The 16,818-nt window shown below is 41.6% G+C and overlaps 1 protein-coding gene across 1 annotated transcript in view; it reads right to left on the bottom strand.

Moving 5' to 3' along the window:
* NEK11 (NIMA related kinase 11) overlaps window positions 1–16,818 on the bottom strand; it is a 212,562-nt gene that overhangs the window by 167,700 nt on the left and 28,044 nt on the right. The window contains exon 3 of the mRNA XM_045856864.1: window positions 1,951–2,116. Coding sequence (XP_045712820.1) covers window positions 1,951–2,116 — 166 coding nt within the window. The remainder of the gene's footprint in view (window positions 1–1,950; window positions 2,117–16,818) is intronic.

The following is a 16,818-nucleotide window of genomic DNA, read 5'->3' as shown; positions in this document are numbered from 1 at the left end:
AGCCACACAATTCATTCTGTCCCAGATTCTTCCACGAGCTTGATCTTAGCAGGAAAGGGTTGCCAGGAGTCAGGAGGATAGGCTGGTGAATCTCCCAGTAGGGAACAGTAATCATCAGGTTTGGGAAAGGGTAAAGGAAGTGGTCCCCTGCCCCAGGCCCACACAACTCAGTCTGTCCCGGGATTCTTCCCAGACCTTAGCTGAGGGGAGCAACCAGGAGTCCTGAGGCTGTGGCTGCTGGGAGCCTGAAGTGTGGGTCTAGTAGGTCCCCGTGGAGTTGGGGGGGTTCCTGTCAGGTTTGCAGGAAAGTGGAAGGAATGGGCCCAAAGCTACACTATTCAGTCACTGATACTCACTGAGTTGCCCAGACCTCTACACCCCAGCCCAGGCAGCTGACTCCTCATCAGGGTGCAAGCTCCACAGGGTGGGGCTATAGGGAATCCATAGTGCAGGGCTATTCTATTCCCCCAGGCTGATGACCTATGCAGGGGAGTGCTCCATGCAAGAAAAATGGCATCTGCCATTGAAAGCGTGATTCAACAGAAGGAACCTGGTGGCTATCCCTTCAGCTCTCTCCCCATAGCCACAAACCCAAGTCTTTCCTCATACAACTCCAGTCTAATCCACTCTCCCTCTGCTGAAGCCCACCGTGAGTGGCTGAGACCAAAATTTTGTGCACTGGACCTTTAAGAGGGTACCTGTGGGCTCTGGCGGGGTACCTCAATTGCTTAAAGCATCATCCTGATACACCAAGGTTGTGGGTTTGATCCCTGGTCAGGGCACGTAGGTGATTCAATATATGACTACATAAATAAGTAGAACAACAAATTATCTCCTCCTCACCCCCTACCCTCCCTAGAATAAAAAGAAGGTGCCTATGTCTCTAGCAGACTCTCGTCTCTTCCAAGTAGACAAAATCCCTGTTGATTCTCACAGCCAAATGTTACGTGGGCGCCTCTTTCTAGCTCTGATGCTCTGGGATGGAGAGTCTGGCTTTGAGTTGAGATCCCACACTTCTCAAAGGGAACTTTTGCAGCTGAGATATCCCTCTGGAATCTCAGCTGCTGCCCATGGGAACTGAGCCAGATCTTTTCAAGTCTCTGCCCTTCCTACTAGTCTCAGTGTGGCTTCTCCTGTAAAGCCTTGCTTATAAGACTTCTTTTCAACTAGTCTTCAGGTGGTTATTCAGGTTAATTGCTCTATATTTTAGTTGTAATTCCAGTTTGGTCCTTGGTGGAGGTGAATGTAGTTTCCACCTACTCTTACCACCATCTTAGATCCGATCCAGCTCTTGTAATTCCCCTCACCCCAGCCTCTCAAGGGTAAATGTACAGATTCACATTACAGCTGCACCATGTCAACGTCCCTCTCTGGCACCTTTCTAAGCACTCTCGTACTCACTTGGGCATCAGTAAAGTGTACAACCTATTATCACTGGGAGAGAACATGGAACAGCAGGGCGAACTGCAAACACTCCAAGCCATTAATCACAAATCAATAAATATGAAGGATTCCCATGAAGAAAATGAGTTTGTTTCCATTTCCAATTCCCACTGGGGGAAGTGAGCCACAGTGCTAAAACTCAGAACTCAGGAGCCACGCCTCTGCTCTGTCCAGGCCTCTATCATGACATTTAAATGTCTGTTTAGGCACCGGACCACGTAAGAAGTTTGGGAAATGCCTTCCCACAAAAGAGATACTGAAGCATTCTTCTGCAGTACTTCCTTCTTAAATATATTCATTCTGAGTTTTCCAAATGAGAGAAACCCTCCATTGGAAACAAATGTGTCAATTACCTAGACATGATCATTCTTAGCTGCAACACACGAGATCCCAGGTCTCCACAGTTCAGTTTGTGGTTTGGTGATTGAACTTTTGAGATATCTCTTTGCAGACAACTTTTTGAAACAGAGTTTTATTAAGATTTCAAGAAGAGAAGGAAACTCTCACCTCACAGTACTCCGTGATAATGCAGAAAGTATCTTGCTCTACAAAGCTTGCGTGGAACTTGACAATGGCTGGGTGGTTCAGCTTGGAAAGGAGCTGGGCCTCCAAACTGGCCTGCACAGTCTCATTTGGATTGAGCTCTCCAACAGAAATTTCCTTCAATACCTTTCTGCAGCCAAAAAAATTTTAAATACATTTAGAGCTAAAAGAAACACACACACACATTTAATAGATCCAAACAACTGGTGCACAGCCATCTAATTAATACCCAGGCTGTGACCTACTCACACATCTGGTATTGCCTGTTACAACACTGTGTCTCCAGGTGGTGCCTGGGCCTTACCTCTCCATCCTAGCCAGTGACATGGCTTCCCCGAGGCCTCTAATCTCCACACCTGTGACTCTACAGTTTGGGTCAAATGGGGCAGAGATGGAACATCATCATTGCAGTGCACCCCCCTCTGTCTCTCTAGATATCTCCACTTCTCTTTGTTATTTGCATGGTGGCTCTGTTTCTGTTTGTCTTTTCCTGTCTCTCTGTGTTTTTTCTCTTGCATATGTTTTCCTCTGTTTCTGTCTCTGCTTTTCAATTTCTCTCTGTTTCTATCTTGGTGTCAATATCTTTTCACCTCTGTGTCCCTTTGTGTGTGTGTGTCTCTCTCTGTATGCAAATATAATGTAATATAATAAAATGCAATATAAGTATAATATGTCACTGTCTCTGTCTCTTATTCTTGCTGTGCCTATCTCTTTCTCTCTGACTCTCTCCCTCTGCCTGTGTCTCTCCGCCTCTGTGTGTGTGTGTGTATAAGACACATAACACACAAACACATATACACACATGCTTCTCTGTCTTTAAGCTCTAAAATTTTCCAAATCTATGAATAGGACAATATCTATGTATTTTATTTTTAAACTATTCTTTGCATAGCATATTTTATTACTACTGATGTTACAAGAAGAGAAAAATCTAAAGACATTTTCAGAGGTATTTAGGATCTTAAGCATATATAAGTGGAACAAAAACCCATTAAATCTCCAAATTATTAATTTTAAAATTGTAACAACTCAATGAGTAGTGGACGAAAACATTATTTCTTCCCATCCAAGAAAAAAGTAGTCTGCTGAACAAACTAATTACGGTACCAGAGTATAAACTAGATTGCTGGGGAGAAGCACTCCAGAGCACCGATTAGTGTACAGACAGATTCCACTGATTATGAGTGAGCCGTAGCTGTTCATTAAGGCAAGTTCTGCAGGACCTGTACTAGAAATCATTTTTCCAAAAAATAAGTTCTTTAAGAGTTACCTCCTATGCATATTAATAAAAATGTACTTACATAGAAACTCTCTTAAATAAAGGTCCCTTAACCAACTCATGGATTAACCAGAGTCCTCCAGCCCCTCCTAACAGATGCTGACAGGGCCTTTCCCCAAGGGAACGCCTGGGGCACGGAGGTGCGCCCTGGCACACCCATTTCTGTCCTGCAGTTGAGAGGCATGTGCCTACCCGAGTCACTGTGTTTGTTCTCACACTTGTTTATGCCCGTTATGAAAATTATTGTAAATCTGTGACTAAAATATGACAAACTGATGAAGGATAAGTGTGAAAATTATCTTTGCTAGGAAAACTAAGTCAAACGCTTACCCAAAAAACTGACAAGTTGCAAAACAATGTGGTTAAATAAGTAACTAACAAGACAATACTAAAACATTGGTTTAAAAATGTAAAAATCCACTATTCTTTTTAAACGTTCTTCATGGTGCTCCCATTCTGAATTCACCCCACCCCGAAAAGACAGCCACAGCAGGCGCCGTTCCCACAACGACAGGACGACTTCGAGGCTCTGCTCTGGCATTTTCAAGTCTTTAACTGTGACTGCAATTCAGAAAGTTGGAATATTTGGTTCTCTTTCCCTAAATGTGCTTTCACATTGGTTTTGTTAATTATAGGATACCCTATCAGGCTCCTATTGATAATGAAGTATACTCTAGAGAAATGCTTGCTTGGTAACATACGTTAGGGACAAACTTCTTTGAAGAAACTGGTTAAAAATGATCTCATGTTATTAGGAGTGGCATCTCAGATTGTTAGTATACTAGAAGGAGCTTGAAATGACATACCCAGTTGTGTTTTTCTGTAACTCCTGAAGAGTACAAAGCAGCAGGCAGAGCTCAGTGACGTCTTTGCAGTGCTTGCCCAGTCAACTATTGTGCCCTGGCTAACGTGCGGTTATACCAGCCACAGTGGTTAAGCAAGACAATAGAAAGGCTTACACAGACCTGTACTACTCTCTCGCTGTGCAGGACCAAACACTATGAAAAGGTCTAACATACTTGTTTTTTCTCTTCGCAAACATCAACCATTGTCTAACAGGGCATGAGATTTTATATACAGTTACCTGGGCCTTACCTGACAGCCTGATGACAAAGCATAAAATCTGATTTGCCCACAGCTTGGCAGGTAGGACTATTAAGACAGGTGATATCCAGTATGATCATCTCTGGCTGACACGGAATCATCCTACCTTCCTTCCTTACCTAAAATTGTGTCACTGAACTGACAGAGGGAGCTCTCGTTGCATGTCACGGAAGATGAGATCTGTATCAGCCAAAGAAAGCATGGAAACTTACTGAGTCAAGGACAGCTTGTCACCTGCTGAGTGACTCTCAGCCTGTCACCCCCTCCTAAATAGCATGATGGATATTTACTTTATCAGACTCTCAACTGTTCAGGAGACATTTATGACAGCAGCAAAAACGGATATCCCAGCAGACTCATTTTGCAAACATTCTGTTCTCTCTCCTGAGTGTTATTCTTCTTTCTTTCTGGAATCAGCAGTGTGATGACAAAATCTGGAGAGTGACACTGGAAATCTGGGATAACCACAGCTAGTTTCATTCCCTTCGAATCTGCCCACCTTTCATACACATAGGATAGATGACACTATTGAGATGTTAAGCAATGGTTGTTTTTCCCCAGATTTCCTCATATCTTTTCACATTTTCCCCACTTAAGCTGCAGTAAATGGGAAAAGGCGACATCACAAACTACAGAGAATGAGTCAAATCCTTGCTTTTCACTTTCATTAAAGAGACCAAGACCAAAGATAAAAGACGTGGAGGAACACCTGACCAGTGGGTGAGTGTCCTCCCTTCTCCCAGGTGAGAAAGAGACCCTCTGGACCAGATGAAGGGAAGCAAGAAAGTTAGGCACTGCGGAGCCCTTGAAAAGAGGTCATGACCCTTGGCTGGGTCCACAGAGCAGTATAGAAATAGAACTCCAAGACGGGTAGGGGATCCTAAGGGCAGAAAACCTGTGCTCTTTCCAAAGGAGGCCATAGAAAATAGCAGGACTCTCGTGATTCCTGGAGTTCAGGAGGTGCCAGGAGTGAAAAAAGGTCTTCAAGGGGAAGATAAGCTGATGGGCCTAACAGAGCTCTAGAGTCTCCAGTGAGGATTGGAGAAAGATGTCCCATGTAGCCACAACCATCTCAGTGACAGCCAGGCAGCTGGCGGGGCTGGCGGACTTCCCGGTTAGCCTACAGATAACTAGCTATGGTCCCTTCCCTTGTGATTTTACCATCAACAACCAGGTGCTGTGAGTGTAGAGTAAAAGCCTACCACGCATCTGTGGGGTAGTGGGCACTGGGTATTCACGGTCCCTGCCCTTGTGTCTCCTGGGAAAGACAGATACTAAACAGATAAGAACGCACAAATGTGTGTATATATGTATGTTTGTATTTTTAAAAACTAAATCGAGACAAATGCTATAAAGTGAAGGTAAGTGGGGACTGAGGTGCTCCTGATTTAAGATGCTGTGACTCTCTAATGTGATTAACAGCTAGTGCACCCACTTAGGGCAATGCCACAGGAGATAGATTTTTAACCTCAGCTTAAACAAGAAAGTAATTTTTTGCTTACTTGATTTTTTTTTGATTCAGCATTTACCTGTTCAACAGAGAGAAAAATAAATCCGCTCAGGACTTAAGATAGAGTTTTCATTCCTTCAGCAAGGCAGCAATTATTTTAATTAATTCTTTTTCAATTGGTAATCTTTCATTTTTTCTAGCTTATAAGGAAATACAATTTCATTATAGAAATGTTTGAAGATGAAGCATAAGGAAAGTATCACTCACAATTCACCATTAACATTTCTGTGTATTTCCATCTTTTTGTTACACATTTTTTTTTTAATAGTAGAGGCCAGTTGGCACACTTTGCCTGCTGCTATTTTCATGAGACAGTATCATAGTTGACACTTGTCATTTGTGGCCACCCAGCATCTTTAAACAACCTCCTTACAACTGTAGTAGATCCCTGGACTATGGGTCCTGTCTTCCCCAGAGAGATACAAACAGACAACAAACAAACCCTACATCTTCCACCTTCCTTGAGTTGGGGTGCCAGTATCTAACCTGGGCTCCCCCAGCCAGCTATACCCATCCCAGACTTTGCCTTGGGTGTGAGCTGTGTGAAGAAACAGGGCAGACACAGGGCCTCCCTTTTGCTAATATAGGTGTCACGAGAAAGAGCACGGCCCTGGGGAGTGGCAGCAGATCGCTTCAGTGGTGTGGTTCTGGCTGATGTTCCTGGAAACTCAGGTGTCAGCCCACTCCCCCCAGCCCTCTCACTGCCACTGTGCTCATCTGTATGCTGGCACAAGTCCTTTTCTGCTTAACCTGTGCAGAGGGTGGCTGCTCTTATCTACTCCTGGGAGTCCTACCCAGTGCGGTTATAAATGACATAAGCACATTTAGGCATTAACATGAATCACTGTAGATATTTTGGGATAATGAAAATTGAATGTCCAAAGGTTTGACTCATTAGGTTAATTTTTATTTATTTATTTGAGTCTTAAAATGTCAAGATCTTCTAAGAGATTTAAGGTCACAGTATTTCTCATTTACAGGTAGGAATATCATGCATGATAGTGGGAAACATTATTTTGAAAGTTATTTCATGCCCTTCAGTATGGCATACAACTTTAAAATGTAAAGGGCGTGAAAATGTAATGTCAGAGAGTGATATGTATTCTGAAAAGTGGCAGATTGATAAAAAAATGCAAAAGCCAATTATCAACAAGATAAAAACAACAAGTGTTAGAGAGGATGGAGAGAAAAAGGGGGCCTATACTCTGCTGGCAGGAACGTAGATTGGCAGCTGCTACAGAAAATAGTATGGAGCTTCCTCACAATGGAGCTAGCGTACGGCCCACGTGACTCTTCTGAGTACCTGCACGATTTAAAAACTGAAATCATTTATTCATGAAGATACATGCACTCCTACATTCACTGCAGCATTATTCCTGGTGGCCAAGACATGGAAACAACCCAAGTGTTCTTCAATAGATGACTGGACAAAGAAGATGCAGTACATGTATACGGGACGGGGGAATGATTCTCGGCCATAAAAAAAGACGAAATACTGCCATTTGTAACAATGCGTAGATCCTGAGAATACCATGCTAAGTGAAATAAGACAGAAAAAGACAAGAATCATATGATTTCATTCATATGTGGTATGTAAAAGATAAAGCAACAATTGAACAAGCAAAGCAAACAAAAAACCCTGTCAATATAGACAACAATACGAAGGTTATCGGAGGGAAAGGGGGTGGGGGCATTGAAGAGGGTAAAGGGGGTTAAATGAATGGTGATGGAAGGAGACTAAACTCTGGGTTATGAGCACACAATGCAATATACAGATGATGTATTATGTTCTTGTACATTTTATAATCATATAAATGTATTTATATAAATTTATTTGTATAAATTTTTTAAAGGGGGGAAAAATGAAAAAAAAAAAAAACAGGAACTAAAGGTACCTAAAGACAAGCTGAAAGAAAAATTGTAGATGTTAATGAAGCATATACCAGATAAAATTATTTTATTTCAGTTGTTTTTGCTTCTCTTAGCAATTCAAAAACATACTCGTAATGACTGCTGTCAAAGAAAAAAAACAGACATATTTTATGGATCATTATCATCACACCATAATCTATGAGCTGCTCTTCTTGTTTTTAACAATTAAACCCCTGACTTCAGCTCATTTGGGGCTAGAATTCCCATTCATCTGGTCTTTTCCTCTCCACCCCTGATCACAGGCATGTGGCAGAGTTTAGAACACAGTAGGGGCTCACACGACATCTCGGTACAGTACAGGTGCCTATGGCAAACATCGGCAACTGAGGAGCAAACTCCTGCCGAGCCCAACTTCAGACTCCACACAAGGCCCCAGACAGCCATTACCAAATACATTCCAATAGAAAATTCTACACTTTGGTTATTTTACTATCTCATTACTGCCTTTAGTAGGCCAAACACAATGTTATGTGCTAGGGATACAAAGATGAGAAAGATAAAAATCCTGTCCTCTTAAGACAGTTCAGTCTCATCAAGGAGGCCAATAAGAATAAAAATAGTTGAAAATTTATGTTAAATGCAATACCAGAACTAGGGGCAGGGTATGGGGTTCCCCAACCCTTCTTTGGGAAGAAAAGGCCAAACCTACAGACTAGAGCCCAGCACGCTCACTTTTGCACATGGAACTACTCTGTAGTATTCCGAATCGCCTTTTCCCCAGCTGGATCCCAAGTAACAAAAAAATGAATTTATTGTTCTTTTCTATTTGCCCTGTATAATCAATACCCAGTAGATGAATGCCCGTATTTGCATTACTTGAGTAGGCTGCGAATGTTAATTAGCACGTATTTGTTTTTTTTTAACTACTTCAAAAAACTCATAATTTTATATCTATATAGCATTCTTTAGAATAACACAAACACACACACACACCTACAGAATACATTATGAAATGTGGAATGAAAATGTTACAAGAAGGCGTACTTTTAAAATATCTGTAAAACTAGCAGGTTCGCAAACCACTCTTTCCTTTCTTCCTCTCCACGCATTTATTTATCCCCATTTTTATCTAAAAAAAGCACTTAAGCTTTATATAACAAGATTTTAAATAATGTGAGGAACTGTCCCATGAAGCCATGCTCTGTTCTAGAAGACCCTCTTCACCTGGAGTCCCCAGGAAACAAATCCCGAGAAAAGGGATGGAGTGCGATGGCCGACTGGGGCAGTGGGAAGGCGTGGGGAAGTGGGAAGGCGTGGGGAAGTGAGATGAAGGAGGGAAGCCATTCTAGGGCCCATATCAAGCCAGCCACCACTGTGGGCACTTGTGGTCTAATCTCACAGAGCCAGGGTAGAACACACCTCTGAGTCCTCCTGCCCGAGGGTCCAGGACCAGCTCCTTTTTGGTTAAGACTGCTCCCTGGGAGTGTTAACATCCCTACTCTTCCAACTTGCTGGAGTATGGGGCCCGAATGGCCAGAGAGAGGCCTCAGGCTGAATGAACTGCAGGTGCTGGCAGGTGGAGGCTGGGTCCATGCATAGGAAATACCAATTACCCAGGGAATACCAGCACGTCTTCCACAGGGATAAAAGTAAAGAAAATTTCCTGCTTTAAATTCTGGTCTATTTTATCAATCAATACTCCTGAAGATGGCTAAGATTCTCTTGCAGCTGGCTAGACAGAATAAGGTGCCTTGAATACTGAATAATGAAACTGCAAATCAATTATAACCTATAGATAAATTCTATTTCCTAAGGTTTTCAAGGCTGACTTAGTTTACAAACACATTAGCAGCATATAGGAGTATTACATACAGACAATAACAAAGAATAAATAATTGATAATAACTAATATAAAGATAATAAAAACAAATAAAAGTAGAAGTATTTTAGACATTTTTGTTTGGCAAATATGCTATTCTTGGCTCCTGTCTAGATTATATTTTCATTTGTGGTGTCAAATTCCATGTGGTGTTTCAATGCTGATACCATAACAAATTATGCAAGTTGCCTTTTTTCCCCCTAAGTAACAGAAGAGAGTAAACAGAAATTTCAAGAGTGGGAGGTTTGAAGACAAATATTGCCTAAATAAAAAATACCTAATAACCATGTAAATCTCATGACTTTTCCATCTGTATAAATCTTTTAAAAAACAGAAATGGCTCAAGCACTGTCTCAGGGCTGGAAGCGGCACTGGTGCCCACTGCAGGTTCTCTGCAGAGGATCTTTGCTGCCAACACCAGAACGGAACTGCCTGCAGGACGGACTGCAACCAGCCCTTCTCCAGAGGGCTCCTTGGAGGTCATATGGGGAAGGGTTAAAAAGTCTAACTGCCCTGTGTGCAAAGCCCTTCTCCCAGGGCTTGACCGGAGAGTCTTTACAGCAAAACCAAGAAATCCATCAGTGAGTATTAATTATCTGGGGATCTGCAAAAAGCCAGCATTTGTTCTGGCCATGTTGGGAGAACCTTTATATTTATGCAGTCACTACAAGGTGGCTGTTTCCTCTGCTATTTCTAAATCACAGCTTTCTGGGCCTTCTTTCTATAGACTCTGAAAGTTCCCTTTAGCTGCAGGGACACAGTAGGGGCATTTCTCATTTCCCCCTCAAAACTGTTTATGGCTCCTCTTCCCACACACCTTCAGACAAGTTGTCAGGCAATTTTATTTTTCTTGTTTATACAGATGAGCAAGGTCATTGGATACTGTAGCATAATTATTTTAAGAGACACTGCTGGCTGTCCACCTACCTCTCTACACCTCCGCCATCACATGCTCTGGAGTGGAGGGCCCGCTCCCCAGCACCTGGGAGGGATCATAACTGACCTAAGCCGATCGTGCAATCCCATGCCCTCTGCCAACAATTAGTTTAGGTCCATGAGATATGAGGGAAAGTCTCTTGGGGATTCCTAAGAAAGATGTTTCTTATTGATAAAAAGTAGCATGGGAGGAAAGTCTTCTTCAATCTGCCTCTTCATGTTATCATCTGCATGTGAGTCCTTGAACTTCAGCAGCCAACTGGGGTCATGAAAGAAGCCACCCTAAGAGGAGAGGCTAAACGATGGAAAAGAGAAAATGCCAAGGTTCCTTACGATGTAAGTACCGACATCATCAACCCCGGACCCACTCTCCCTCTAGACTTCTTGTTAGAGAGAGAAATCTTTTTTACTGTTGAAGACATTCTGATACTAACACTTTGCTACACAAAGAAAGGGGAGACTGTTGAAGAAGAGATGAGAAGCAGAGGTGGAGAGTGTAGTAAACACTCCACTCATTTGTACACAAATAAGGCTGTGAAAACCCAAAGCATGAAGTTAGGTTTAGCTGTGCTGTATATAAAAATTAGACAAACTCCCTTGAGAACAAAGGGCCCTATTTACTCACAGAGCACTAAGTCTCCTCATTTAAACTGGAAAGGGTATAACTCAGCTCTTTTCCACTTGGACATTGGTATGAATCTTCAAAAATTCATAATACACTATAATGAACTATCAAAAATGGATCTACAGTGAGAAAAAATTTGAATAAATGACTAAAAATTATTTGTTATTAGTAAATCTGGAAATTAAAACATGGTATTTCTCTAAATAATTTGAAAACATAATTTTAGTCATTAATGCTAAATTCTCATATGTCTAAAATTTATCACTTATCAAAAAATATCAAGATTCAAAATGATTAAAATGCCACCATCATTCCCTTCCTTTTCTTGATTTTAGATACAGGAGTTATGATGGCAAACAGAAAGTAATCTGAAATAAGTGTCAAGGAAGAAAAGAGTAAAGTAAAGGGCATGAATAATTCAGCAATCAAAAAATAAAAATAAACAATAAATAAAAATAAACCCTGACCGGGTGGCTCAGCTGGTTGTGGTGTCATCCCTTACACCAAAAGGTAGTGAGTTTGATTCCAGTCAGGGCACATACTTAGGTTGCAGGTTCAGTCCCCATTTGGGGCACGTGGAGGAGGTAACCGACAGATGTTTCTTACATAGATGTCTATCTCTCTCTCCACCCCCGCCCCAGCTGCCCACCCCAGTCAATAAACACATCACCCTGGCTGGGTGGCTCAGTCAGCTAGAGCATCGTCCCATGCACCTAAAGGTTGTGGGTTTGATTCCAGTCAGGGTGGGTGCAGGAGGCAACCAGTCAATATTTCTCTCTCACATCGATGTTTCTCTCTCTCACCCTTGTCCTCTCTCTCAAATCAATAAACATATCTTCGGGTGAGGATTAAAAAAAAATAAGTGAATGAATGACTTTAAAAAGAAGAAAATATAAAAATTTAAAAAAACCTCTGAGATGAAAAAGACCAAGAGAAAGAGAGTTCCTAAAATATCTGACCTCTTCTCTAATGCTACCCCCAAAATTTAAGAAAACATACTTTTATAAATGTGCCTTTTCCTATCATTCTCTAGAAATAGAAAAAAATTGCTAGTGTGCAGATTTACTTTGTTTTTACACAGTCTGAAGTCTCAAAATTAAGAAATTAAGAATGAAGTCATTAGGTGTTATAAGCACAGGGTTGGTCTATAATTTTTAGAAGAAGGTAAAACAAAATTCCAAGAACTATAGATGACGTTTATTGATTTTTGAGGCACTGTGGGAAGGTTCTATCTAAAAGTCTTTCTTGGGCCCTTGAGGGCTAAATTAGGGCCCTCTCCTTTATGTGTCCTGTGACATCATCCAACATATGAGCTCCCTTGCTGGAATGAAGACACCCCAAAGGCCAGGTCTCGCTTTATTCACTATGGAATTCCCAGCACCTGGCTGTGTTTGAATGAAGCCAAGTTTACATACTCCTTACCCTTCAAAATTCAGCTCATTCCTTACCTCCACCATTGCTACTACCACTTTGACAATTACGCATTTTCATGTTTATTTCCTGGGCTTCACCCTCAGAATGAGAACAATTACATTTTGTCCACTTCTGTATCCCTAGTGTCTAGCACAAGTCTTAACACACAGCGCATGCTCTAAATGTTTGTTGACTGTTAAATGGTCAAAATTAAAAGCACACCAAGCACTGTTGCAAAAGCAGTGGGCATCACAACTCCTATGCATGATTTTTTTCCCTTATGGAAATGTATCAGCTTATATAGTGGGCATCCATAAGAAAATGAAAGTTTATAAAAATTTGCTTCCTAACAAACTTGCTGAAATAGCCCTTATCTAAAAACCACCTTCGTCATAGGAGCTGATAGAAACATTAGCATAGATAAAGAAAATGGCAAAGGTACTGTAACCTGGAAAATAGTTTTGCTCAGATGCTTGACAATATCTCAAAGATGATTCCTTCTGCAGTGACCTTGCCCAAGAGAAGCACAAAGCTACTCAGCTTCCCAAATCATGTTTCCTTATTCAACCTCCTTTCCAATTTTGGGACGGATTTCATATATTTCTAGAATTTTGAAGTTATACCTTTTGCTTCCCCCCACCCCACTCTCTTGTTAGTATAGAGACCTTCAGTGTCTAGTAACAATATAGCTTAAATTTTAAAAATTTTTTCAAGCCATTATTCAAAGAATGGAAACTTCTGGTCCCTACTCGGCTCTTCTCCTCCTTAGCATTAGAGAAGGGAAAACCAAAACAAAAACAGAATAGAATAGAATAATGGTCTTGCTCTTGATAAAGCTCTAATGAAAATGTTTGTTTTTCATTCATTATTGTTTGAGTGTTATGGAAAATCTTGCCAATAGTCAAGAGCCATTGTCGGTAATAGAGTCCCATATTTTAAGGTCTGGGATAAGACCATACAAAGGAGGGAGATACAGTTTCTCAGGACTTAGCCTTCCTAGCAAGGTGGTGACATCTACATTTTTTGAGATTATCTTAGGTGCTATAACTCTACAGGTACAATTTTGTGCATGCGAGGGCCAGTTTTTAAAACGTCCAATTGTGCAAAACTCATTTGATTTAAAATTGTTAAATCATTGAGTAGTAACATGCCTTAAAAACAAAAACAGCCCTGGCCCGTTAGCTCAGTTGAGTAGAGCATCATCACGGTGATACATTAAGGCTGCAGGTTCAATCCAGGGCCACATGCAAGAATCAACCAATGAATGCGTAAATAAGTGGAACAAGAAATTGATCTCTCTAAAAATCAATAAATACAAAAATTAACATTAAAATTGATAAGACTTAATGCAACAAATCATTCATTCATTCTATCATACTTTCAAAGGCACTGAGCTTAGAGCAAACAAAGACTCTGTTTATGTCAGCCAGGAAATCAAGGAGCGTGACAATGTCAATAAGGATATGAAGAAATAATTTACCATAGATAATCAGGTTAGCTTTCGTTATGACTGTTATATGCTCTAAATTTACAATTAATGTTAGGCTAATATTTAAAATGCAATTTTCTAATACATAATTATTGTCAAGCTTTCATTTTGAAAATACGGGAAAATACCAGTATTTTGGATTTCACTGAGAAAGCCAGATGTGATGCAAAGCCCACCATGAAATCAAGATACAGGGAAAAAGTGAGTTTTAAGAAGCAACAAAAACCAATTAGCTTGACTTTTTTTTTTATTTAAACACTTTATTTATTTATTTTTTGAGAGAGGGAAAGGGAGAGAGAAGGAGGGAGGGAAACATCAATGTGTGGTTGCCTCTCGCACAACCCCCACTGGGGACCTGGCCCGCAACCCAGGCATGTGCCCCAACTGGGAATCGAACTGGTGACCTTTCAGTTCACAGCCTGGCCTTCATTCCACTGAGCCACACCAGCCAAGGCACTCTATTTTCTTGACTATGTAAAACTGAAAAAATGATAAGTCCAGTTTAAAGTACAATTAAATTATGATCCAGGCAAGAAGAAGGTTGGTACTCCAAAAATAAAATGGGGGGGGGGTAAGGAGGAGGGAGAGGGAGAGAGAGAAAGAAAAAGAAAAAAAAGAAAGCCAGGGCTTAACCTCCTGACAGAGCTCAAATTAGAATCTACTACTAGAAAGGATCTAGTTTCCCTGAATGACAGTTTATGGATTTAGTCACTGATTTGTAACACACAAAAAGGTACTGTTGACTGTGTAAGAGGAGGAAGAGACAGCAGGCATGTGGCTAGCCTGTCTCTCACTACACAGGCTCCATTTTTCAGAGTCAGGAGGGCAGTGGGAGCCTCGCTAAATAAAGTGCTTCAGAACCTTCCTGCTTGCTGCATCTCAGAGATGGCTGTACAGAGTTTGTCCTACCCGCCCAAGAAGCCCACAGGAACTCTACAAGGGAGATCACCTCCGTAGGTCATAACAATGAGCCACGGACACTAAAAAAAGTCTTGAGCATGGCTTTCCACCAACAGTGTTTCTAGAGACTCTGAAATTTATTTGACAATAAATCCAACTGTTGTCACATTCATACAATGAAAGGAAAAAGAATTGTTAGGCTCATAAAGTGTGATAGCTGAAGAAGCCTCAAAGAAAGGACCCGGGGTCTAAAGAGCAGTGCTTCTCAAATCTGACAGTGTGTACAAACTGTCGGCACATCTGTTCCAATGCAGGTCTAGGGTGGGCCGGGAGTGCCCGTCTCTGACAAGGTCACTGGTGATGCCCCAAGCTGCTAGCCCGGGGAACACACTCCGAACAGCCAGGTCAACAGCAGGTAGGGCTCCAGAAGACTGCCAGGGCTGAGAGTGCTGAAGAGCCCTGGAGTTCTCCAGAGGCTTGGGGGAGGATAGGTTTGAAGGGCAGTCCAAGAGCGAGGACGCATGTCCCCCTCCCACCCCACGCCGCATGAGATGTGACTGGACAACAAAGCTTTGGGAGCCACTGATGGTGCAGCACCCTCACTTCACATAAGGGGGCACTGGAACCCAGCACGGTTGTGAGACTCGACTGCGTGCCCTCCTGAGAATATTCCACAGCCAACACCGCTATGACCCCGACACTCCAGTCAGTTTCAAAACACCATTAGGAAAATCTCCCTGACGGCTCTGGCCCACATTTTAGAAACTGCAGTTTGTGATAGCTTCCCCTTGTTCTGTTCCCATTGGTGATTAGGTACAGCTGCTCACTGACCCTTCAATGTGTCTTGTTACCCAATTTATTGCTTTCACGTATTTATACTCTGCCTCATCCCACAGAGGATCTGACAAAACTTACATAATAAAAGACAAAGCTGAGACTGGTGAGAGTAGGTGGAAATAAGAAGCAAGGAACAGAAAAACAAAAGTATGCTGGCCAAAAATGGCTGCTACGGCAAAACTTCAAATTTAATTCCAAACTTCTTAGAATGTATGATTACTACTACTATTACTACTGTTGCTGTTATTGATAATAATGTCACAGATGTAACTCTCGCCTATTATCTATCACAGGATATTCCAACCTCTGGAACCTTCACGACATAACCTGGTTTTCATTTTAGTCACAAAGCAGTGGTAGTTTCCTCAAAAAGGACATCAGTGATTATTTTAAATAGAATTTGTTCAGAAACAGGATTCCAAAGTACATACAGAATAATATACTTTGATGTGTAATTTAATAAAAGCTTCTCGACTCTTACCTTAATTCCAGTTTCCCATTTCGGTGCACGTGTATGGAGCACCTGAGCTTGGAGTACAAAACACCCTACTTGTCTGAGGCACACCCACGGCCTTCCAGGGGTTTGCAATCCAGTGGGAGGGCAGAGACAAATTATCACAAACTGTAAGAATGCATCATGTACCTCAAAAGAACGAAATGAATATCCTAAAAAGAGGACCAAAGGCCAAGCTATGAGATAACCATATGAAAACATCCGACCACTAACACGGTGACACTGGTGTTAATTTTGGCAATAGCAAATGCCACATAAGGGGCAGTTGTTTGGCACCAGGCACTGTGCTAAGACATTGTTATAATCCTCACTTTTGAAATGAAGAAACTGAGATAGACAAGTTAAGACCCTTGCTTAAAGGCACCGAGTTTACAGAGTGGCCACCCAGTAATAACAAAACTAAGACCCTACTTCTGAGTCCTGGGCACCTCACTGCTGTGGGACCCTGCCTTCTGAGTTCACAATGTCAGGCCC

This window comes from Phyllostomus hastatus, unplaced genomic scaffold (genome assembly GCF_019186645.2).
Source record: "Phyllostomus hastatus isolate PE091 unplaced genomic scaffold, TTU_PhHast_1.1 phas_scaffold_129, whole genome shotgun sequence".
Taxonomy (NCBI): Eukaryota; Metazoa; Chordata; class Mammalia; order Chiroptera; family Phyllostomidae; genus Phyllostomus; species Phyllostomus hastatus.
This window is presented reverse-complemented; position numbering and strand designations above follow the sequence as displayed.